The sequence below is a fragment of the Colossoma macropomum genome, unplaced genomic scaffold, assembly GCF_904425465.1.
Source record: "Colossoma macropomum unplaced genomic scaffold, Colossoma_macropomum, whole genome shotgun sequence".
In the NCBI taxonomy this organism is placed as follows: Eukaryota; Metazoa; Chordata; class Actinopteri; order Characiformes; family Serrasalmidae; genus Colossoma; species Colossoma macropomum.
The window spans coordinates 5,748,268-5,772,778 of record NW_023494792.1 but is presented as its reverse complement, the minus strand read 5'-3'; the positions used below and the strand labels follow the sequence as shown (position 1 = coordinate 5,772,778).

Genomic DNA, 24,511 nt, shown 5'->3' with positions numbered 1-24,511 from the left:
AGGGACACGGAGGGAGGCACAAGAGATTTTCGATTCAGCGGTCAACAGCGACATCGTGTGTAGATGTTCATGGAAAAGCACTACTGCTAGCTTTGTTTAAGGAAAGCAATAATGCGAATCAAACACACGCATATTATTATCTATCATTATCTATTAAATAATTGACCATAAAGTTGGTGTACAGAAAATGGACGTTACTGTAAATTAATTATGAGTATCTGAGTGTGAGTCATAAATTAATGAATAAATAAATAAATAAACTTCTATGAAATGTTTGCAGAATTACATGGTTTATTTCTACAAACGCAAAAAAGCAAAAAAAAAAAAAAATAATCTCGGAGTTTCAGCACCACGGACAGCACTTAACACTACACTGTAGCGTTCACTCTCTTTAGCAACTTGTTAAAATTCTTACATAACAACGTTTCCTTCATAATAAACAGTATTTATTATCTTACCTTCTCTTTATTAGGGAGAGTTTGTGTTCTGGTAAAAGTGTCTCCTCCATTAATACTGATCAGTTCCGCATCTGCAGGCGGAAATGGCGCAGGGAAAACCACTACGTCACTCTTCAGAGTGTCGGAGCTAAAACACACGTCGTACTGCTGAGTGGATTTGGAGTAAGACCAGCTCCCATCAGGGTGTGTGGTGATCACCGGGGCGCTGTACCTGCTGAAACTGCCGTCTGTCCTGCAGCATTTTACTGCTATTAAACTGATGAGGCTCAGTAAAAAGATGACTGAAACTGACACAATGGCGATCAGCAGATACAGGTTTAGATCCGAGAAGCTCTCCTCCTTTATCGGAGCGTGTTTGAACTGAGTCTGGATGTCACCTGTGCTTTCGACCACCACGACATCAATAGACACAGTGGCTGACAGTGGGGGCTCTCCGCTATCAGAGACCACAATGACCAGCGGGTGGGTTTTCAGGTCATTGTCACTCATTCTCCTCTTAGTCCTGATCTCCCCGCTGCTGCTTCCGATCCGGAACAGGTTGTTTCCTTTGGGTTCAGAGATGTGATAAGAAAGCAGCGCGTTATAACCGGAATCCGCGTCTACAGCCCTGATCTTGGCCACAAAGTAGCCCGCTTCAGCAAAATAGGGAATGTTCTCGGTGTTAACGGAGCCGTGCTCAGAATAGGGCGCGAGAATCCCGGGACTGTTGTCATTTTCATCCAGGATAAAAACGTTCACACTCACGTTACTGCTCAGTGGAGGAGCTCCAGAGTCTGTGGCCTGAACTTTAAACTGAAACGTTTTCGTTTCCTCGTAATTGAAAGACTGCATGCTTTGTATTTCTCCTGTTAACGCGTCGATTTTGAACAGTGAGGAAGCTGGTGTACCGTTAATGGTGGTTTGCGGTATAGAGTAGGTTATGAGCGCATTTTCACCGATATCCGCATCAGAGGCTTTAAGTGCGCATAGAACTGACCCAGCTTTACTGTTTTCTCTCAGGTAAGCATATTCTGTCTTATCTGAAAAGCGAGGCGCGTTGTCATTTACATCCGCTACTAGTACGTTTATTACGTTTGCACTGGACATTTGCGGGGTTCCTTCATCTTCCGCTATAACCGTGATGCTATACTCTGTAACCTTTTCTCGGTCGAGTACGTCATCTAAAATCAGAGAGTAGTAATTCTGGAAGGACGACTGCAGTTTAAACGGACTCGAACCGGCAAGACGACACCTGACTGCTCCGTTTTTACCGGAGTCCGGGTCACTCACGGTCATTAAAGCCACAACCGTGCCTTTCCCCGCGCTCTCCTCAACTGGATTAAGGAGCGACGTGACAGTCACGCTTGGTGGGTTATCATTAATATCTAAGACCTCTACTAAAAGCTTTGTGTGTCCCGACATAGGCACACCACCCTTATCTGTGGCTTGAACACGGATTTCATAGGCATTGCTCTCTTCATAATCGATATCACCTCTTATTCTGACATCTCCGGTTTGCCTGTCGATTTCAAACCTCTCCAGAATATTCTGAGGCGTGTGGCTAATAAATGAGTAAACTAATTCTCCATTTAAGCCTTCATCTGAATCTTTGGCTTGCAGTCTAATGACTGTAGTTCCAACTGCAGTATGTTCAGCTATGGATACTTTGTACAATGACTTGCCAAACACAGGAGCGTTGTCATTGATATCTAAAACATTTACCTTAATGTTTAAAGTCCCTGTCCTAGCGGGCGATCCGCCATCAATAGCAGTAACTAAAAGGTCAACAAACGGAGTTTTTTCTCTGTCCAGAGCTTTAATAAGCACCAGTTCAGCAGAGATCGTTTTATCACTGTGTGTCTGAATATCTAATGTGAAGTATTCGTTGGAACCGAGCTTGTATGTTTTCAAAGAGTTGACCCCAATGTCTGCGTCATGTGCGCTCTGCAAAGGAAAGCGCGCCCCCGCCGCTGTGATTTCTGTGATGTTCAGATAGGCTGAACTTACCGGAAACGCAGGGGAATTATCGTTAACGTCAAGAATGTTTATTCTTACCCGGTAAAGCTGCAGTGGTCGATTGACCAAAGCTTCTAAATTAACGGAACACGAGGGTGCGGACGCGCACAGCTCCTCTCGGTCAATCCTCTCACTGACCTGCAGCGCTCCTGTCTCTGGATTCACTCTGAAGTACTCCTTTTTTGAACTGGACACGATACGGAATTCTCTTGAGGTCAACTCTTTCAGCGAGAGGTTGATGTCTTTGGTTATATTGCCAACTGTAGTGCCCACTTTCACCTCCTCCAATACATTATACGCGATCTGCCCCAACACTGTCTCCAAGACATGTGAAGCCAAAAAGCCCACTATTAAATATCTCTGCACGCGCATCAGCATGGCTGCTCTATATCCAAGTCAGTTACATGGAATAATTGGAATAATCCTGAGAAATCAGCATCATGGATGAGACTAAGACCATCTCCAGGAGAGCAGAAGATCCGCCGTAAGCAATGGTGAGAGACAAAAGAAAACAGCGCAGCTTTCCTCCTCTGTAATTTTCAAACCTCTGGCAAATTCCATAAATCTTGAACATCCAGAATCATCCATCAGTGTCTTTCAAGCAACGAAACCACAATAGACATTACAAACTATTAACATGTATATATAAGAAATGAAAGCCCTTCATAGTTCCGTCGAGCGACTGGTTAAAGTAGAGATGGTTAAAGGGAAAAATCACAGAGAGGGAGAAGAGAAAGAAAGGGAGGTGGTCATACAAAGAGGAGGGGCAAATATCCACTGGATTTACAGCTCATGGAACAAGAGCGACACACTGTGGTCTGTATGCTCCCATTCTTTTTTATCTTCTTCACTGTCACATGTGGCATGAAAGAATCATGAGCCCAAGTTAAAATAAACCTGACCTTAATAAACTAAACAGATCAAACCTTGAACCACCTTGTACAACCTTAAATGTAGGGGTTTCCTAAAAATGTACTAACACCCAAAAATATAATGAACTTTATACTTTTTTGCACTTTTTGTAATTGAAAAAGTAATACAACTCAATGACATAATAACATCACTAATAATGTAATACTGTGATGCGGGACACACTGTAATATTGGCAAAAGTCTAAATGTAGAAATAACTGAATCTAACATATTTATTAATATAAATATACTTGTGTAAGGTAATAAGATGCAATATATATTCAGCCTATAAAAACAGATTACATTACCAGTCAAGACAATCTAAAAATATTATTATGTAAGTTATTAATTACTAGGTTTTATTATTATTATTATTATTATTATTATTATTATTATTATTTACAATTTTGGTTTTACTGGCTTGTATTATTACACAATTCTATCATACTACATAATGCTCCTGCTATTACATTACTGGGTTTATCAAAGCTTGTCAAAAGTCAACTTGTGAAAAGCTATACTACTCAACTTCACACTAAATGTTCAAATGTTTAACTCAATTACTTGGGGCACACAGCACTTGACAGATATAACAGCAGCATTTAAGAGATACTTTCATTACTTTTGATTCATATGTAACGTCCCCACTACATACATTCAAACTATTAACATTTACAGTTATATACAGAGTTTATTTCATATCAGCCATCATTATACTCATAATCGTTAGCGAGCACAGCTTTACACACCCTGCACTAATTTAAAAATAATTAATTAAACATTGATGGGGTTTCTTTCAAATACATATATATTTTTTTAATTTAGTGGGTAAGTATTCTAAAAGTATTCTCCTAAAAACTTAAAATGTAATTGTATTCTTAATTATGCCTTTTCAAAATGTAGACAAACAATATTCCAAATATGTGTGTACTATTACATCCCAATCCTGTAAATAAGCAAGGGCATATGGTTTCCAGGGGATTCAGTAAGACATCACATCAGAGCAGCTCTGCATTTAAGTTACTGTTCCAGAACATAGCTTTAAAAGAACTGCTACTAAAAATAGATACATCCTCCCCCTTATGTTCTCAGTATATCACACTCTTGTGCTCTATCTCTCTATCTCTCTCCATCTTCCTCTCTCTCTATCGCTTGCTGAAATGAAATCGTGTTTCATCTTCCATATCTTACTCTAAATAAACATAATTAATAAAACAAATAGAAAGAGAAGCGGTGGTAAAGAAAAGGCTTGATATGAAAATGAAAGAGAAGAGAGAGAGAGAGAGAGAGAGAGAGAGAGAGAGAGAGGCATAACTGGGACATACACATTTGTCCTTGTTGATCTCTTCATCGATGTAGGCACCATGCCTCTCCACATATTTCACTATGTGTTTCCTGGATTTTTTTTATTTTTTTCTGATAAGCTCACAGTCTCTGCTCTGAGTGTAATCCAGGATTAGTTTCAGGAGGCTGACTCTCCTGTCCTATTTCTATTCACTATGAACATGACTGCAAATATTAATAATCATAATCATCCTCATCATAAATTCCCTGCCCCAATAACAATAACATCAGGCTGTAAAGATCAGCAGGCTGCAGAATATATTGTTACTAGTGCACAAAGGGACATGTTTTCATATTGCACAGATTGAGATGTGAATATGCTGTTAGAAACCATGCAGTTAAAAGGCACTCACACACACTCACACGCACACACACTCACACACAAACCCACACACACACACTCGCACACACACACACACTTGCACACACACACACACTCACACACAAACCCACACACACACACTCGCGCACACACACACACAATGCAATTACATTAGAGGGATAAATATGTTGTGCATATGCATGATGGACTCGCCATGAGCAGTGGTCATAAAAAGTAATTTACAGAGTGATTGTGCAAAACATTGAGGTTTTATCAAGCTGCCAACAGTCCTCAAGCAAACTCAAGTGGCAAAAAGAGGGGAGAAATAAACACAAAAAGAAAAAATAAATAAAGAATAACAATAATAATTCCCTCTGTTGAAGCTTCTTCAAAAATAGGCTTCTGTAAGGGTAGGTCAATCCAATACAAGGTGCTTGTTCGTATTCTGCAATTGTATTTTATTAAAAAGGACAATTGATACATTAGTCCTCAGCTCTAAATAACCAAACTACTGGGCAATACACATTTGTAGAATACTTTTCAGGACCTCAAACAAACACAAATGCAAAAATTGGAAATACAAATAACACAAAACACACAACCCTGCCCTGGGAAAGCAATAGCCAATGACACATGTAAACCACAAAACCACAAAATACAAGGCTTATTACATCCTAAGCTTTTTATTAAGTACATGTAACTGGCTGACATTTTAAAGTTACAGGAATGGGAATGGCCCTGGCCATTCAAATGGTTAAGAAAAGCTGTAGCTGTTTCCATGGCCTCTGAGGCTCAAAATCAAATGGATTATTTAGACCTCCTTTTAGGAACCAATGAATCCACTCCATTTCTTTTGGGATGTCTTATGATGCTGAACTTGTTTACCAGGACAGCACATTCAATGGTACCATTTCAAAATCTATAAAGGTTATGTTAACTAAGCTTTTTACATAGTCTAAGAAATTTCAAAATAATAGTAACCAAACAAGTACAGATACAAGTAACCATGACCAGAACTGTGTAGCATTTTCCTTATATCTATATGAAAGTACAAGCATGTTTAACTGAGGTGGACTGATGTTACTGCAGTGGCTCACCTTGGGACCATCACAGTGTGTTCCATACCCACACATACAGTGTGTTCATTAAAGTAATCAAAGGACTTCTGTTACACTAGAAGGTACATAGCTCATTATCATTCTGTTTGGGCAGAGAGATACAGCCACAAGTGCCACATGCTGCAAAATCAATCACAGGTAACTCTCTGAACATGCTACAGTGAACTACAGAGAACAATAAAAATCACAATCTAACTTGTAGCCTTTTCTAACACACCTGAGATGCAACAACAGCACCATTTTACAAGCTGTTCTAATCTGATTCAGCCAATCAAGATCATCTGAAAAGGATGATTGGCAATCACATCTCAGGATTAAAACAATCCCTCAGCGCATCATTTGCTTGTCAAGGTAAATGAACTATTTACACTAATTTCTGTATCAATTATACTGATGCTCTACAGAAAACAGAAGCACCAGGGGAATATACCTAATCACTCACGATGTGAGGCAGACACAGAGACTCAAGAGATTTACTATGTGATCACATTAAGAGCTCTGTTCAAGAACAGGTGAAAATGTTTGCATATTATCATTGTAAAGGGATGCTAGCTTTTTCAATTATGCAAAAAATTAATAAAATTTTTAAAATGACAAAAATGTACGTAAAAGGTGAAAGCAAATATGTAATAATGAAACTAGCTGTTAGCAGGACTAGCCAAGCTATAACATAATAACATAACTAAAACACTTAATTAGCTACATAAAGCCAAATAAATACCTGCCACTCTAAGAGTAGTTTCTTCACTAGGTGAACACTCAGGTGACTCACAGAACACCTTAACATTTTGTTTCCAATTGGTTAGCAAACTTTAAGAGGAGAAAAAAATTGAGTTTTATGTCCATAACTATTCAAAATTAGATGGCCAAATATCCTTATGTATTTTTAAGTGAGTACATTGTAAAAAGTAATTGATCACTTTACTTAATAAGCACAGTAAACCTAACTTATATGTATCAGAGCTGTGTTCAGGAACAGGTGAAAATGTCTGTATTTTATCATTGTAAAGAGATGCTGGCTTTTTTCAATTATGCAAAAAATAAAATATAATAAAGTTTTTGGGTTGTTTTATGCCCTGAATTTGTAGTACCTCAAATTTTATTTTTATTTAATTTGATTATTTTAATACACACTTAAACCTCATAAGAAACTTCTCTTCTTGTTTTATATTACAGGTAAATTACCCCCCAGTGTTTTCCCTTCAAACTACTGTCTCGGTTTGTTTCAACTTAATGTTTTAGTTAAGTTTGCTTGAAAATTTGAAGGTAATGGTTTCCTGATATTTCCCAAGTAATGTGAAAGCTTAGATTTGTGAGGATAACTTTTTTTTTGTTTGTTTGCTAACAAGACCTTGCTTAACGGTTTTTTGATTGACATTTTAGTGGTAAGCAGTAACCAGGTACACTGTCATGCTATGAATGTCCGATACAAAGGTCTATTAAGCTTCACCAACTTACCACCTAATTAATTACTTTATTTGAAAATTTCGAGGCTATCAGTTTCCTCCCCTTCCTCAGCTTATTACAATTTATATATAAATTGTTATACAATTTATACTATATATATATATATATATATATATATATATAAATATATATATATATATATATACCAGACTCCTAGTGGTTTCTCTGTGGGCATATGCAGTATACCTTCATATCATATAAGCTACATAGACTGTACCTCTGCTTAGCAAGCACATCCCTCCCCAAGTTAAGTGGTTCTGTGAAAGCAGATATAGTGCTGCAAAAGCACTGAGGTATGGGTTTCTCATATGGATTCGTCCCACCGTGACTCTTCTGCACTGCAGAGAAAAGAGACTGTACCATCCGACGAAGAGCACCCATTGATCTGTAAATATTTTGTAGGTGTAATGTGAGACTGTCTCTGAGAGCTGATTGTCCAAGAGTATGTGTCTGAGTCTTTGGGTGTAATATGAGTTACCTAATAAAGCTTATACAGTCATAGAGCCATATGTTTCTGGGCATGCTCAGTAGATCCTGCAGAACAGGAACAGAATTGATTGGTACTGGTAGGAATGGGTGAGGCACTGCAGGAAGGCTACAACTGCTCACACACACATTTACACACACGCAGACCCTCTCCTGTACATCTGCATACACATGCCCAGAATGTTTAATCAGATGAACACACAAAAAGACTTCTGTTGTTTCCCCCACGTTCACACAGCTTTTGAAGTTGCACATCCAGAGGGCTTATTAATAGAGTGCTGTAAATAAATAATGCTGGTTAAATGCAGAGTTAACAGTCATGCAGGATAACTATCTCTGATGAATATATTAGAATTTGTATGTTTAGATTTAAAGGGTAAACAAGTTTATTTGTTTGTTTGTTCGTTCATTTTTGCACGTGTGGGTATACAATTTCTGGGACACTTGAGGATGTGTAAGAGGGCTGCAAACACCAGAGGGGGTACTTGTATAGCCTGTGTGTGTGATGTGTTTGATTACATCTCTAAGCCAAGGGTGTGGCCAAGGGATGTGGTGTTGGGCTTTCTTTGTGTGTGTGTATGAGTGGGTGTGCATGGTGTGTGTGTGTGTGTGTGTGTGTGTGTTTGTGTGTGTGTGTGTGTGTGTTTATGGGTGCTTTTTCTTTGTTTCCCAAATATTTCTAGTGAATTTAGATGCAATAAAAGGCAATTAGCATAACATACTTTGGCATTCACAATGAAAGAAACCTTGAAAGTCATAAGAAATTGCAAGAGCAAAATATAAAACAAATGAAAACAGATCACAAATAGCATAATAAAAATAAAAAGATAATAAAGGAGAAAAGGGGGGGGAGTGTTAAAGTATAATGTGTGGTAGTAGCAAGGTCTATTAATTTATGTCTTAATAATTTTAATTGTTTGTAACTTTCTTTGTTTTAGTCATTTCCAGTTGTAATTTGTATATATTTTTACTGTTCTTTTTATTTCTTATTTGTTCTTAATAGTTGTATTGAAGCACTAAGTTTTGATAGCCTTGCTTATTTTACTTGATTAAACTTCTTTTTACACAGATTTATCAGGGTCACCCTCAATGTACTCCTAATCTAAATAAAGGTTGATTGATATTTTATATTGATACATTGATTGATATTTTATCACAGGGTTTATAGCATTTTAGGCATATAGAGTATGACCATATAATTTATGCAAAATAAAGGGTAGAGACACATGTGTGTGTATGCATGTGTGTGCAAGTGTGGAGGGGGGAGGGGTGCTGCTAGCAGGCAGCAGAATCCCCCTCTCTTCCTTGGCTGAGCCATTCTGTTGCCATAGAAACCTCCTTATAGTAGGAGAGGGCGGCTGGTGAGACCCTGTTTACTCTCCCAGAGCAAGACAGATATGAAGGTGTAGAGCTCTGAATCCTTGCCTCTACCATACTCACCGTTCAAAACTGATCTACTTCACAATTCTTTGATCTATTTCTAATCGTTTACGACCACAGAAAAATCTCTATTTATAACAATCAGAATGTGGAAACAGAGGAAAAAAGCACAATGAAGTATAAATGGTAACCTTACATCTACAGATTTAAACATTTACAGATTTAGAATTGACACAGCATGGTCCCTCTGTCACCATCATGCCCCCTGCCTGCCTCCCTCCCCCTCCTCACACATAAACACATGCTGGAGAGTAGGTCAGCTCATGTGGTTATGTGCCGCTACAGCAGCAGATAGAGAGAGACAGAGTCAGTATGACTCGCATCACCTCCCCCACCAAGAGGCTGACCTTTTAGCTCAGCCACGCAGCCAACATGCACCTCATCTGGACTACAGCTCATTCAAATGGCTACTGCCTGGCCTGGAGACCCAGAAATCAATTCCTAATGTTACTGGATTTAACAGATAATAATAATAATAATAATAATAATAATAATAATAATAATTTTTATTTATACAGCACTTTTCATGCCGGTGGCAGCTCAAAGTGCTTTACAGACAGATGATAAAACATACTTATACAAGAAATCGTTAGTATTTATTTAGAATCAGAAGAAAATGAAAAAGATCAAATTAGAAGATAAATACTACGAGATGTGGAGTTTTAATTAAATGCTAAGTTAAAGAGATATGTGTTTAGGTGCTTCTTAAAAGTGAGCACTGAGCTTGACTGTCTAATAAAAGGTGGAATTGAGTTCCACAGCTTAGAAGCATAATAACTGAAAGAGGCCTCTCCATGTTTTCTGTGTTTTACAGAAGGTTTTTGGCTACTCTCTGTAGATCTTAGATTATGTGCCAGAACATAAAGACACACACTCTGTGATGTAAGCAGTGCTTTAAGGTCATTTTGAGCTTTAAAAAGTAGTAGCAGAACTTTAAAATCTATCCCAAATGATACAGGTAGCCAGTGCAGTTCTGTCAAAATGGGAGTGATATGATCTCTGCTTTGTTTTTGTACGAGTTGTAAGGGATGCATAGTTTTCCTAGGAAGTCCAGTAAGAAGAGCATTACGGTAGTCAAGTCTGCTTGTAACAAACGCATGAACAAGTTTCACTGCGCCGCTCTGAGAGAGAAAAGGCCGAACTTCAGCGATATTTCTCAAATGATAAAAAGCTACTTTAGTGACTGTGTTTACATGCAGGTTTAAACAGAGCTCAGAGTCTAAGATCACACCCAGGTTTCGTACTTCAGGTTTGGTATATGAAGCTAAAGAACCAAGTTTCTCATAAATCATTTTTCTCTGAGTTTCCAATGATCAATATTTCAGTTTTTTTTTATGATTTAATTGTAGAAACTTTTGTGACATCCACTGAGAAATATCTGACACACAGCTGGTTAGTCTGTCTACAGAGTCTTGATCTTCAGAAGGAATAGAAATGTATAGCTGGGTGTCATCAGCATAGCTATGAAAATTTATACTATGCTTCCTAATGACATCACCTAGAGGTAGCATGTACAAAGAGAAAAGCAAAGGCCCTAAGACTGAATCTTGAGGGACTCCACAAGAAATGGCAAATCGTTTTGAAGAACGATTTCCAAGTGAAACCATGAACTGCCTATTACTTAAATATGATTTAAACCATTCTAAAACTGTGCCCGAGAGGCTGACCCAGCATCCAAGATGCTGGATTAAAATCTTGTGGTCAACAGTAGCAAAAGCTGCACTAAGATCTAATAAAACCAAAATAAAAAGATAACCCTTCATAATAGCACATCTAAATTCATATATCTTTTTAAATTTTGTTTTAAAATAAATATAGTATATATCTGCTGACCTATTGCTACATGTCTAGTTTCCTATTGTCTGTGCACAACAGAGGCTATCCTAATATATCTTCTTTTCATAACATAATAGATAATGATAAATAATAGAAAATCAATATACAGCCTCACACTACTAACATGCTGTCATTAAAAGGCTGTGCTACTGTTACCATAATTTTGTGTTCTGTGTTGAAATGGCCTTAAATTAGCTGAAGAATGCATACTGACTTGTTTAGGAAGATCAGGATCTGGAACTCTACTTGAGACTTGCCTGCATTGACTGGGGACTCGATTTGAGATTTGCCTGTACTGACTCAGGACTTGAATCAAGACTCGACTATCTTGACTTGGGAGTTAACAAGGGACTCTAGCATCAAGACTTGAGAATTACTTGCTACTTGCAAATTAGTGAGTTGTTCCCATCTCTAATATTTAGTATGTAAATTTTGCTTCTTCAATTTAGTGCTGGAGCTAATGGATAATGTTGTCACCCAATTTCTTTCTGTAAAAACATCCTCAAAATTTCTCAAAAGATGCTCAGACTACATCTAGGTCTTAATTAAAGTCACAAAGACTTATCAGTGTGGTTTAGGAAATAGTATGACTTACTGTGAGCTACAAAAAATTAACAAAACTTCACAGCGTTGCTGAAGGGAGCACCAGTCTAACTTGTAGCCTCTTCCAGGCCTCACCTATAGGGTAGCCAATTATTCTATAGTACATACAGTACAACTCCCTGTAAAAAGCAGCTGTTGTGTCTAATTCAAACTCCACAGAATCCACCTCCTCTTCATGTGCATGTATCTCACCCACGCTATATATTGTTATATGTGATTATGTCCTACTACATATGGACGTTAGATTACATTTCCAATTTCTGTTGTTTCTGTATTTATAACTGAATTTTTGCAGTTTGAAAATTCAACATTAACATTTATTTATAAAAAGAAAGACAAAATCGAGAGTGTACTTTGTAGCATGCATAGCCATCCATGAAAAGTATGCACATGAATGGCAGTCAGATTTCAGCACAACATCTTTTGTCTACAATAGCTGACGTGATCAGCTACATGGTGAAGTTTCATTCATTTTAATAGTTTACAGTCATATTATGTTCTAAAACATCAGCAAGTCTGCTTGGTCTTAATGAAGACCTCAATTCTGTTTTAGCAGGTTGAAAGAAATATTGGGGATGTATTGTTGGAAAGGATTTGAATGTCTATTAACTTCTGGTGTTTGTCAGCACCATTAGCCTCGTAGCTCTAGCACTAAATGAATAAAACAAAATTTGGACAGCAAACACATCTTGGCATTTCAACTGTACCTAGGGAAAGTTGATAATTGTGTAAATTTTATTTTTCACTGCCCTTTTTTCAACCATTAATTGAAACTCAAGCAGTTATCCACCTGTACACAGCAATATACCAAATACAAGGAGAGAACTGTTACATACTCTGTCCCTTAACATTGTGACCAGGGTCATGACTATTATGAAAATTTTAGTAAGGTCTAATTTGTTTATCTATTTTTGACAAACAAAGCTGAAAACACATGTTGAAACCTAAAAATATATTAAATCAGTTGGTCAGTCATTTCATTTTCCTCTCTCTCTCTCTCTCTCTCTCTCTCTCTCTCTCTCTCTCTCTCTCTCAGTGTTATGAGTGGTCCAAATAAAAATGCATTATGAGGTTTGCATTATGCAAGCATAATCTTTTAATGATCCTCATTAACTCTCAAATTCATATTGTAGCTATATTGTGTGTGTGTTGTGTGTTAGCATTTGGGTGTTGCATCCCTGAACATCTCAAGATGTCAAAGTCATACAGGGCAGTGTAGCATCTCGTACAGAATTAAACATAGCAGACAGTTAGGTCTGAGGCCAAACCAGAGCTGTTGTAAGGTCAGCTGAGAACCTGTCACTGCTGATTGGGTTGTCTCGTCGCTGTCTCCACACTGAATCTCATAAAATATGGATAGACCATGTTTGTCTTGTGCCATAACATAATGCAGTTGTTGTTGCCTTAAACATTGTTTAACCTAGTTGTCTTAGCTATAAATGTCATTTCCCCTGGAAAGACAACAAAGTTGCAGTGGAAACATGGCAAAAGAAATGGCTGAAGGAAAATTACTACATTAGCTTTTCTCCTTGCAATCAACATACTCTAATGTTGTCAGCTCTAACTTGTACAAAACAAGAGGAGGAGTGTGAGAGTGGCATTCCTTATCCTATCTATGTATCTTGCAAGTGACTCATCACAGAATTTTGGCCTGTCATTTTTTAATCCTGGCAAAGCTACAGTGTCCTCTGCTTGTTTGTGCCTTTTAGATAATAACCTCAGATTTACAGATCGCATACGCATAAAGCAAAACAGCATGTGCCTGAATGGGCACACATTCACAGTCATGCAGTCAAACATAATCATAACAGTCAAACACAAGTGAGTTCACACACACAGCAGGTCACCTGGATCTCGTACTGACATTTCCTACTGCTTATCACTTTAATTACAAACTCACACATGCTCACGACTCCTTCACATCTTAATCTTGGAGGTTGATCTGTTTGGGCAGAAAGCCATAACCAAGAGTGCTGCATGTGGAGCTTCATTAAGACTAACACAAGCCAAAGGGCTAAAAGTACTGGGGGGAAAGCCCAAATCCCCAGTCCACACACACAAACCATACAGGCTTGTTTAAGCTAGCTTTTTAACTAGGTAACATTAGCCAGCCCAATGTCAGGTGGCTATTGGGACAAAATAAAACAGCCACCTATTCTTGGTTTATCCTCTCTTTACCCAGTTCTACCACTAAACAAAAACAATGTAATTTAGCAGCTAGTCAAATGTTGTTCAAAGAAAGCTAACCTACCAAGAAGCTATGGTGATCATGGCTATACTTATCGCCCTCTAACATGATGTCAGTGGCGTAACTAGGATCTTATAGGCCGTAGTGAAAAAAAAACCCTGTATGAAAGATACTTTAAGTTAATACATGGAAGTAATTTGCATGTTTATTATGTTATGTCTTAAACAAGCTGATGCTCAAGGCATGCCACTCCGCCCACTAGCATCTAATGTTACCTGTTTGGTAGACTACTTTTTGGGATTGCTACATATTATTTGTCAGTTAAGTTATTTCTCATGCTAGATGAATACAGTTAGAAGAACACAGTTCCAGACTACTTGGTGCACTCTAGCCATCACATGGATTTGTTCAATTCTATAAGCAGCACAACTGTATTAACGTAATGTAGGATTGATTAGATAAAACAGGTATTGGATGGTCACTGTAAATACTGTAATTCCTCAAGAAGAGCTTAGGGAAATGGTTAAACTAACACACACCAAATCACAATGTATTGTTCATTTGTTTATTTATATTTAAACTAATGTTAATACTTTGGGAACAAATAAACACTTTCTGCCCAAATAAATAGCTTTATATGTAATTTTTTCTCATACGCCTGAGACTTTTGCACAGTAGTATGTATATTATAAATGTTATTGTTTATTTACAATAAGAAGTGATTCCAAACTGTTAAACTGTATGAATGTATAATGCGACACCAAATAGCCTACCTAACAACGATACCCATACTACCATGATCAGCTTAGTCACTTAAGCCTTCCAGTGTAAATAACGCTTCATTTCATATAATATTTTAAATCCTTGGACATGTGAAGTTAAAGCTCAATGATACCTTTAATCACCCTGAGCTAATAATAATAATAATAATAATAATAATAAAGTTACACAATCAAAAGTTCAGATATCCTTGACAAATGTTTACATTCCTTGGTTTTTAATATTTCATGTTGCTTCCTTGAGCATCAATGACAACTTGCGGTCTTTTGTAATAGTTGTGACTAAGTGCCTGTATTTTCTCAGGCGGCAAATCTGCTCACTCTTCATGGTAAAAAGCCTCAACACCTGTAAATTATTTAACTGTCTTGCATGTGTTGCATGTATTGTACAATTTTCTTGGTGGTTGCCTCAGAAATATTTCTTGGTCTATCCACAGAACTGCTGGTTTTCCTCTTCTTTATTAAACTTTAAATAGTGCTGATTGCCATTTTCAAATCTTTTCGTAACAGTTTTCTAATTTGTAGTGTTGAATAACTTTTTCTTGCAGATCCATGGACACCTATACTTCAATAAATTCAGCGCAAGTATGCATCAAATGCACAAGCTTCCATAAGAACTAAGAGACATATTGTCTATTATACACTTACACTTGTTCAAATAGGGCACAGGTAAAGATTCTTAACCTTCACAGTTATTTTAGTGTACTTAAGTGTGTACTAACAGGCCCAAATGACAAGGATATAACCCTTTGACAAAGATATGAAAACTTTTGACAAGAGTCATGATTTGGCTCATATAATAATTTTTTGTATGATCACTCATATTTTGACACATAATTTGGGCCTCTTCCAGCCCATGGATCCAGAAAAGCTCATGCATTTGTACAAACATGACTGCATACTATAAAATCAATCACAGAGAACGCTCTGAAAACGCTACACGGAAATTCAGAGAACATACCACAGTCTAATCTGTAGCCTCTTCAAGGCCCCACATGTAGGCCCTCCAAGACAGTGGTAACCAACTCAACTAAAGATTTACAGCAGTGGTCAACAAACCTTCTCCTGGAAATATACTGCCCTGCAGAGTTTAGTTCCAACCTGCATGTAACATGCTGCCCTCCACTTACCTAACTAAAGCATCCAATCCAGCCAATCAAGGGTTTTAGATGAGGTTAAATAGCTACAGCAGGTGTGGCAGACTGTGGTTCAAACTACAGGCCATAGGAAGGTAGATCTCCAGGACCAGGGTTAGTAAATGCTACTCTACAGTATCTTTCTAAAGAGAATCAGAGTGCTGCATGCTGTACAATCACCTTCACTGCTGAAAACTCCATATAATCAAGAACACTCTGTTTGGGCTTTGATACATTTGATCTCACTGCACAAGCATTAAAAACCAAGATACCAAGATTTTACAGCACTGATGATTTATTAAGACTCAGAACTTGGGATTAAGAATGATCCTCACTAGCCAGTAAACAAGAAACACTCACTGAGGCACACTGCTGCGTACCCCGCTGTTTGACACCAGCATCACTGAGCAACTCAAAGGGCTTGAACCAATTTGACTGCTCCACTTACTAAGCTGTACATCAAGAAAGCCAAATCAATTTGAGGATAATACTAATATTTTTCTAACTTATTTAAATCCACATCCAGCTATCCTTTCATTTCTAACGTCTTTGCCACACTGCCAGCCTACTTAGCCATGCTAGATTTATCAGTATGCAGATGATAGCATACCACAGATGAAGTGTAACGTGTTGTAATTTTGGTTAATACATTTCATATTCTTTTAATGTATTTTTAATTAAAAGAAACTAGCGTTGCCATATGCAGTCCTCTAAATGAGCAGATGAGATTAAAACACACACACACACACACACACACACACACACACACACACACACACACACACACACACACACACAGACACACACACACCAGCATACATCTTAAGGAAGATAAATCTCTGCATAAATTTGAATCCAACAAATGTTTAATCATTTATTTCCAAATCTGTGCTCAGATCCCTGTGCTCCTAAAAGTAGGGCACGAATGGGTTTACAGGAAGAGAGACAGGAAACATGGTACATACACACAAACATTTGTTTTTAAACAATGTCAGGACAAGGGGTAATATACCTAACACATAAATATATTTTTGTTGTCAGAACAAAACCTTGTATATCCATTATATATATTTTTTTAATATGAAATGAAAAACATCAGCTGCCTTTCACATTGTGTAAAAAAAACATGATGAATGGAAATATAATGTTGCATAAACTTGCTACATTAACATTTACAAACGTTTTGTTTCCTTTCTTCTGTAAAATTACTACTAAGGAGATATGACACACACACACACACACACACACACACACACACACACACACTTGTATATATATTATATACATTTACACACGAGCCTCTTCTGCAAAATAACTTTAACCTCAGGAACCCCAAAGAAACCGTTTTACCTTATAAGTTATAAAAAATGAAACATTGATCTTTTGTTGACAATGATACTGTAGGTCATGCCTGGTTTCATCTGATTTTTCATTGAGGTCAGGAGAGTTTTGTCCTGAAAATGTAATAACACGCACTCACATATACACACAAATACACCAATGTTTCTTCCCTCAAACCCCAACACAAATTTCTGCTCCTTGCCTACGCTGAAGACTTGCATTTTCTTCACTAACAGACCTTCATGCTCCATACTGTCCTCAATTTAGTTTTATTGTCCACTGGATTAGCAACCATGATCAAAGCACTGAGGTTTAACCAGCAAGATCAAAGCCATAGGAAAATAAAACTCAAACACTAGACACATGTGTGAGAAAGGAATGGAGTCCCACTCTCCTTCAAGGACTGTTTTTAGTTTTAATCGCCTGAGAACCACACTCTTATCGTGTCAGCCACAAAGCAAGCACATTGGAGCTCATTCTCTCCCAAATCCGCTCTGCATTGCTGTAACACAATAAAAACAAGAGTGATCCTAAATCAGCTTCCAAAATAACCCAAAGCAAATGACTCGCATGGGAACAAATGATTCATCTGAACTTGAGACTCAGCAGTGTTTTATGCACAGAAAAGGCTAATTTAAATGGTTTGTGCAGAAGCTCAAATTTATTGGAAGGACTTCGCTGCAGGCAGCTAGAAAGGTTGAAAGACAAAGCAGGACAGAAAGCTAGCATATGAACACGCAAGTGAATCTACAGCACTGTTTCCATCAATGCAGAATTCAATACTCTCTCTCTCTCTCTCTCTCTCTCTCTCACACACACACACACACACACACACACACACACACACACACACCCACACACACCCACACACCCACACAAACACACACAGAGTTGGGGATGCACCAATTTAGGAATTGTGGGCTATAGATATCGGCTAGTGTCGATACAAAAACATTTGTAAAACAGAACTAAATCTACTTGTAGCATTACAGAGACATATAATACCTATTTCTATAGGTTATAAATGCAGTAAAATGAAATACAGATATTTCTAAACAAAAGTCTATTGTCACCTAAATAAATATTATAAATACCTCATCAGATATCGCTTTCAAAATTGGGTCAAATCTAAACATCTGTTGCCGACAATTATCTGCCAATGAAGATATGATTCCAACATCATTGTGAATCTCTAGTAACAGATGTAAGGCCGTCCTCGCATCACCATCTATCTTGAGTTAGTATATCCAGAACATGGTCCTGTGTTACACAGCTTTTTCTCTCTCAGTGTTAAACTCTACACCTTCTTTGCAGCCATGCCCACATTTGACCATAAGCTAAATTTCCGACTTATGGCACATTGAGTCTGGTTGAACTATTTTTCACAGTTCTACATCAGATTTTTTTTTTTTCTTAACATTTTATGAAAACATGTTTTTAATCAAGAGCAACTTATGAGAAAACCACCAATGGTGAGGACAGTCTATAAAATGTTATCAATCAATGACATCAAAGTGGAAGCTCTTCCTGGAAGAATTTTTGTTTCAGTGCTGTTGATCCCCAAGCCTGGGTTAATTTCTGTAAACACCACAAAGGCAGTAGGAAATTGATTATAACTGCTCTTATTAAACACCTCAGCACTTTCCCTGTGATCCAGTATCTGCCTGTTTAGTGACTCTACCTCCACAGTAGCTACCCAACCCACCCCACAACAAACACACAAAAGAAAGAAGGGCCAGCTCTGCACCCTAATGTATATATAAAAAAAGCACAATGTGTCACAAATGTAGCTGGTAATATATTTACGAGGCACGTCATTGTTACTGCACTATCACGCACAAAAAAACTGACAAATAGTACTGATAGTACTGCTCATTTACCTTATAATCTGGTTCACATATACATACATATATATAAATATATATATATATATATATATATATATATATATATATATATATATATCGATAGATATGGTTGAAAACTTTTTTTTTGTAGATAGTTTTTGTAGTTATTTAACTATGTTATCATTTTTGACTGGAAACACAAAAGATGTGATCTCGTGACACAACTGCAAAATTTTACATTATTTAAAATAAGTATCTTGGATAAACATTCACACATACTAGTCTTTGACAATCACTCAAACATTTTCCCACTGGTCTTTACTGTACTCCCAACAACACAAATGCTGCTTATTTTGCTGAAAAACAAGTGTTATCATTTCCAGTTAATGAGATCTATTGACCATAAGTTCCAAAACGAAGATGCGAAACCTGTGATAACGTCTAAGAATGTACTTGGTTATGTTTTTATGTTTAAGACTGTGTGTGTGTGTGTGTGTGTGTGTGTGTGTGTTAATTTTAAATGATTCTCAGTATGAGAGAGAAAGAAAGAAAGGCACATATGTATGCCTGTCGCAGAATACAAATGAGAATGCATTACGAGTAGTACATTTCTACCCAATCCCATAAACAGGCTTTCTGCGTGATGAGATTAAATCAGCTTGGAACACAGCAGTCTGCATCTGCAGTGAGGGCAATCGCTGAACTGACCACACCATCTGATTTGCCACGCACAAACACTGAAACAGCCGATAACAACCCTAATTGGTCAACTAAACATCCGTCAGATGCTCCTGGCTCTGCGATTGGCTAATGTGTTGCCGAGTGCAGCCGGAGGCTCTGCTATTGGATGTTCTCGGGTGAGCGTCATGACAGAGAGAGAGAAAAAGACAGATTGCAACAGATTTATGTCAGTCACATTCCCAAGGGGGAATTTTCCAATGGGGTATTGTAAAGACTCCCAGACGGGAGTGATTCACATCGCCGCCCCTTTTTTCTGGACTGATTTATTAGTCATGATGGACGACAGTGAAATCAGGAGCAAGGAGAATGTGTACTACAAGGAGATAAGATGGATAAATCAAGAGCCCTCCCCCACACAGTTCCACACCCATACACACACACAGATTCACACTGACAGGTCTCAGATGTAATGATGTGTTGAGGGATGAGATGGTGATGTGTACAGTGAAGATATAGTGGTGTGCAATTGGTGCTACAATAAATAGGTCATCACCTACTAACCCTATTCGATTCTGAAGCAACAATATGAAAAAGAAGGAACAAGTCAAACTCTCTATTTGAAGGAACACAGCACCGCACACATAAAGCAGAAAAGCAAGATCACATGCAGCTTTCCACCACCAGGGGGAGATTTTCCTTCACGAGTCAGTTTTGAAACAAAGGGCTCCTGTGAAGATCTGCGCTCTCTCTCTATCTATCTCTCTCTCTCTTCCCAAAACAGACAGACACAGCACTCCAGCTGAAACTGTCCGAGGAAATGAAAAAAGCAGCTTTCTAAAGGCTAAGAGATAACAAAGGTATTTGAATGATCCACCACTGCACTGCAGCACGGGCTAATCCTGACAGCAATAACACTGTTAGATTATTATCATTACACATTCCAGACCCGCCTTATGATCATATCACACAGTACACCTGCCAAAAGCTACAGCTATGACACTAATAACGCCAGCTATTCATAACAAACACAGAAGCTCCAGTGAAAAACAGGTTTAGAACTGAATTTAGACAGCAGAATCTAATTATACTTCTATCTTTCATGTCGATTTTGACACTGACGTCTGATCATTTACTGAAAATAAAGTGGTCTAAAATCAGATTTGACTAAATTTATCACTATATTTATCACACTAATTTAATTGCTGTTCTGTTGCAAAGAGACACATTACTGAATACAGCCACTCTGCCAGCAACACTGATGATGTGTGGAATCATGCTGTAAGTGGTGCCATGTCAATAAGCCCTGCAGTTAGCTGACCTATGGAGAGTAGGTTTGTATTGTTTACCCTTATACACACACACACACACACACACACACACACACAAAGCCACACTGATCACATGCACGCAAGTACCCCAGTGACCTACTGTGGGTACCAGTGACCTACTGTGATGACATCACTAGCTTAAATGTATTCTATTTGTAAACAGTGACCTGCACCACTTTGGTCTGTCCTCAAAACGTCATATCTATCTCTGCGTGTGTGTATGTAAATAGTCACATTTTCATATGTATGGCAAAGACCAGAATTATTATAGTTTTAATTTCAGTTTACTTTTGGTTTATTTTAAACAGTGCCTTAATAATTTTTGTTTCTTTCTTATTTTCTGAACAGGAAGTTTTATTTAGTTTCACTTTTAATTCTTAGTATTATGATAAAAGCTGTGATAGTAAGTATTTTATAATGGAGGACAAAATGCATAATTCCCACTACAAAACTGCAAAACTATTCCTATAACCTAATTCTCATGTGCATTATATACTGAACATCACTGTTTTAGCGATGCTAAATTAGCACAACAGTAGACTCGGCTAGGTGTAGGTCTCAGCTGGGTTGCAAGCTTTCCTTAAAGACATAGCCATCTAAACGTCATTCACTGAAAATATGAAAACTCTCCATAATTCTTATCTTTTTATCACAGTTAACAAGTACATTTTTTCCTGTTTCCGTTTTAGAAATAGTTAATAACCCGGACCCATCTCTAAAACTCAATTTTCTTCTCCCTCCCTCTCTCTCTCTCTCTCTCTCTCTCTCTCTCTCTCTCTCTGAAAATCCCTGAGCACAGGGACAGAACACAATATTCCACTCAACATCAAATCTTAATAGGGATGTTCAAAGCACATTCCATCCTAACTCATGCATCTCACAGTGGTCCTAATTTTAAATCCTCTAAAGCGTACTTTCATGTGGGACTGAGAAAAAAAGACAAGGGCTTATTCTCAACTCACACCCAAAATCATATTGCACATTACAGTAAAATGACTCTCTAAATAGTCTTTAAAACAACTGACACAAAGCCCAAACTACTACATGGTTTTGCAAAACAACATATATTGCCTTCAAAAGATACTATGATACCCAAAGCTTTCTGCAGGGTAGTTTGTTTTTTGTTTAAATATGATGTTTCATAGCAAAGGGTGTCCAAATGCAAAGGACACTGACTCCATGGATGGATAAAGCAAATGTTATTATACGGACACACTGCAATGCTACTGAAGGTGGGAATAAAATACAATACTAAAAAATGTTTAATGTTGTTGTCTAACATGTTTATACTGAAGAAGACAGATATATACATATAGGTTTCAGTAATTTAGCAGTGAGAAAAGAAAGGGCCAAGGGCCAAGAAAGAGAAGGAACTAAGGGCCAAGGGCCAAGAAAGATCATGGTGGAAGACACTTCAAAAGGAACCAAGCGGAATCTTTGTGGAAAGAAAGTCAAAACAAAGTCTTCTAGATCAAATTGGTTTGGATGCAAGTAAGGACTGTATTGTGAACGGTACTGCAGGAATCAGGACAGGATGAGTAGTCAGACAGTGTTTAGATAAATACATGATTAATAAAATGCTTGATTAAGCTTTCTTACCTTCAAGGTGCTCTGTGAATGCATGGGGAAAAGAAAAGAAGAAAAAAGAATAGAGTTATTTTTGATCATTAATTTTATACACATGGCACAATGAAAATCAGTTTTATATTGTACCGTAAATGAAAGCCTCTCTTTCTTTCAATCACGTATGCATACACACACACAGGAAAGAGATAAAGGAACAGTTGCCCAACAAGGCGCAATTGCTGAGACAGTCTCATTTATGTTGGACATGTGTCTTTGTATCTCAGATCTTCTCACTGTACTACATACGCTTTCATACAAACGTGGAATAATTCAATGATACAAAAAATACATGTCAATTGTGTGATTTTGTTTTTGCATCATCAGTACATGCTAGTTAGACAACACAAGCTGGAAAAAATTATTAACTGCACAATAATCTCTTTTATTTGAAAATGAAATACAATATCATTACTGTCTAAAATTCAATTGAAACAAGTGGCTAACTTTGATCTAGAGGACTAATATGTGTTCTGGTAGGCCACAAGTGGGCAGCCTCTAACTTAGGCAATAGCTTTACGCTGGTTGTTCCATGGTTGACTTGCTGTTAAACATAGCCGAATGTTAGTATATGCTTGTGAAACACTTGTGTCCATGTCCACCTTCTGTTAGCTCTGTATTGAGAACAGTTGCCATACAGCCTGACTATGGAAGTGAAAATGTTTAAATTAAAGATGGCAGGCACCATGGGAAATGTACGGTCTGTAGTCAATTTGCGTGGTCATTAAGTTTGTGTCATGTAATTTAGCCTAACAAAAAGTGCAAAATGAGAAAACTTTATAGCTTACGTATTGCATTTTTCCCAAGATTATAGTGAGGCTGACATAGGGTCAACAATACCTCAATGTTCCTGCAACAGCCTGGAGTTTCATACAAAGTCAGCTGGCAAAGACATCAGCTTTTACAAATTTTAACATATTTCTTAATATAAAAAACAGCTCAGGACCTTATTTCAGGGCACCACTACAGCACTGGTATCAGAAGACTCACACCAATTAGAGGAGTTGAAACTTCAACTATTACATTCACCTTCTTCAATCTAAACTCCACAAGATCACATCCAAACACATTTGGGAGTGTGTCCCTATTTTTAATGAATCCTTCAGCAAAGTGTCATAATCCCAGTCCTGTAGACCTGTATTGCACATTTTCAGTTGATTGATCTCTAAATAAATATCATACTTCTATATGAAATGTCCTGCTAACAAGCTCTAAACATAGCAAACATGAGTTTATTAATCTGTAATTTAATTATTAATCTGACCACACACCATACACCAACAGCTCTGCTAACAAGCCCTAAATATAGCGTCATCAATCGGCAAAATAATCCCACAGTTCTACACCTGCTAACCAGCTCTAAATACAGTTTTATCTCCATAGTTCTATAATAACTGTCCTGCCAACAAACTCTAAACATAGCTTTAGCTCCAAGATAAACCCATAGTTGTGCACAACCAAACCAAAATTTAAAATAGCCTGCAAAGTAGCATGAAATGCATGTAATGGTCCTATATACCCATACCTACTTCTGGTTTAAACCACACCCACGTCCACTTAAAATCCAAGTCCATATACTGATACAAATATACTGAGCACTAAACACTG

General features: G+C 37.6%; 2 protein-coding genes across 6 annotated transcripts in view; both read right to left on the bottom strand.

The window, feature by feature from the left end:
- LOC118811456 (protocadherin alpha-C2-like) overlaps positions 1–24,511 on the bottom strand; it is a 170,798-nt gene that overhangs the window by 79,651 nt on the left and 66,636 nt on the right. For all 5 annotated transcript variants that reach the window (XM_036575679.1, XM_036575678.1, XM_036575676.1 and 2 more), the window contains exon 2: positions 22,880–22,891. In XM_036575679.1, the coding sequence (XP_036431572.1) occupies positions 22,880–22,891 (12 nt within the window). The remainder of the gene's footprint in view (positions 1–22,879; positions 22,892–24,511) is intronic.
- LOC118811480 (protocadherin alpha-2-like) lies at positions 450–3,066 on the bottom strand. Its single transcript, XM_036575708.1, has one exon. The coding sequence runs from the start codon at positions 2,829–2,831 to the stop codon at positions 450–452; it is 2,382 nt and encodes a 793-aa protein (XP_036431601.1). The 5' UTR covers positions 2,832–3,066.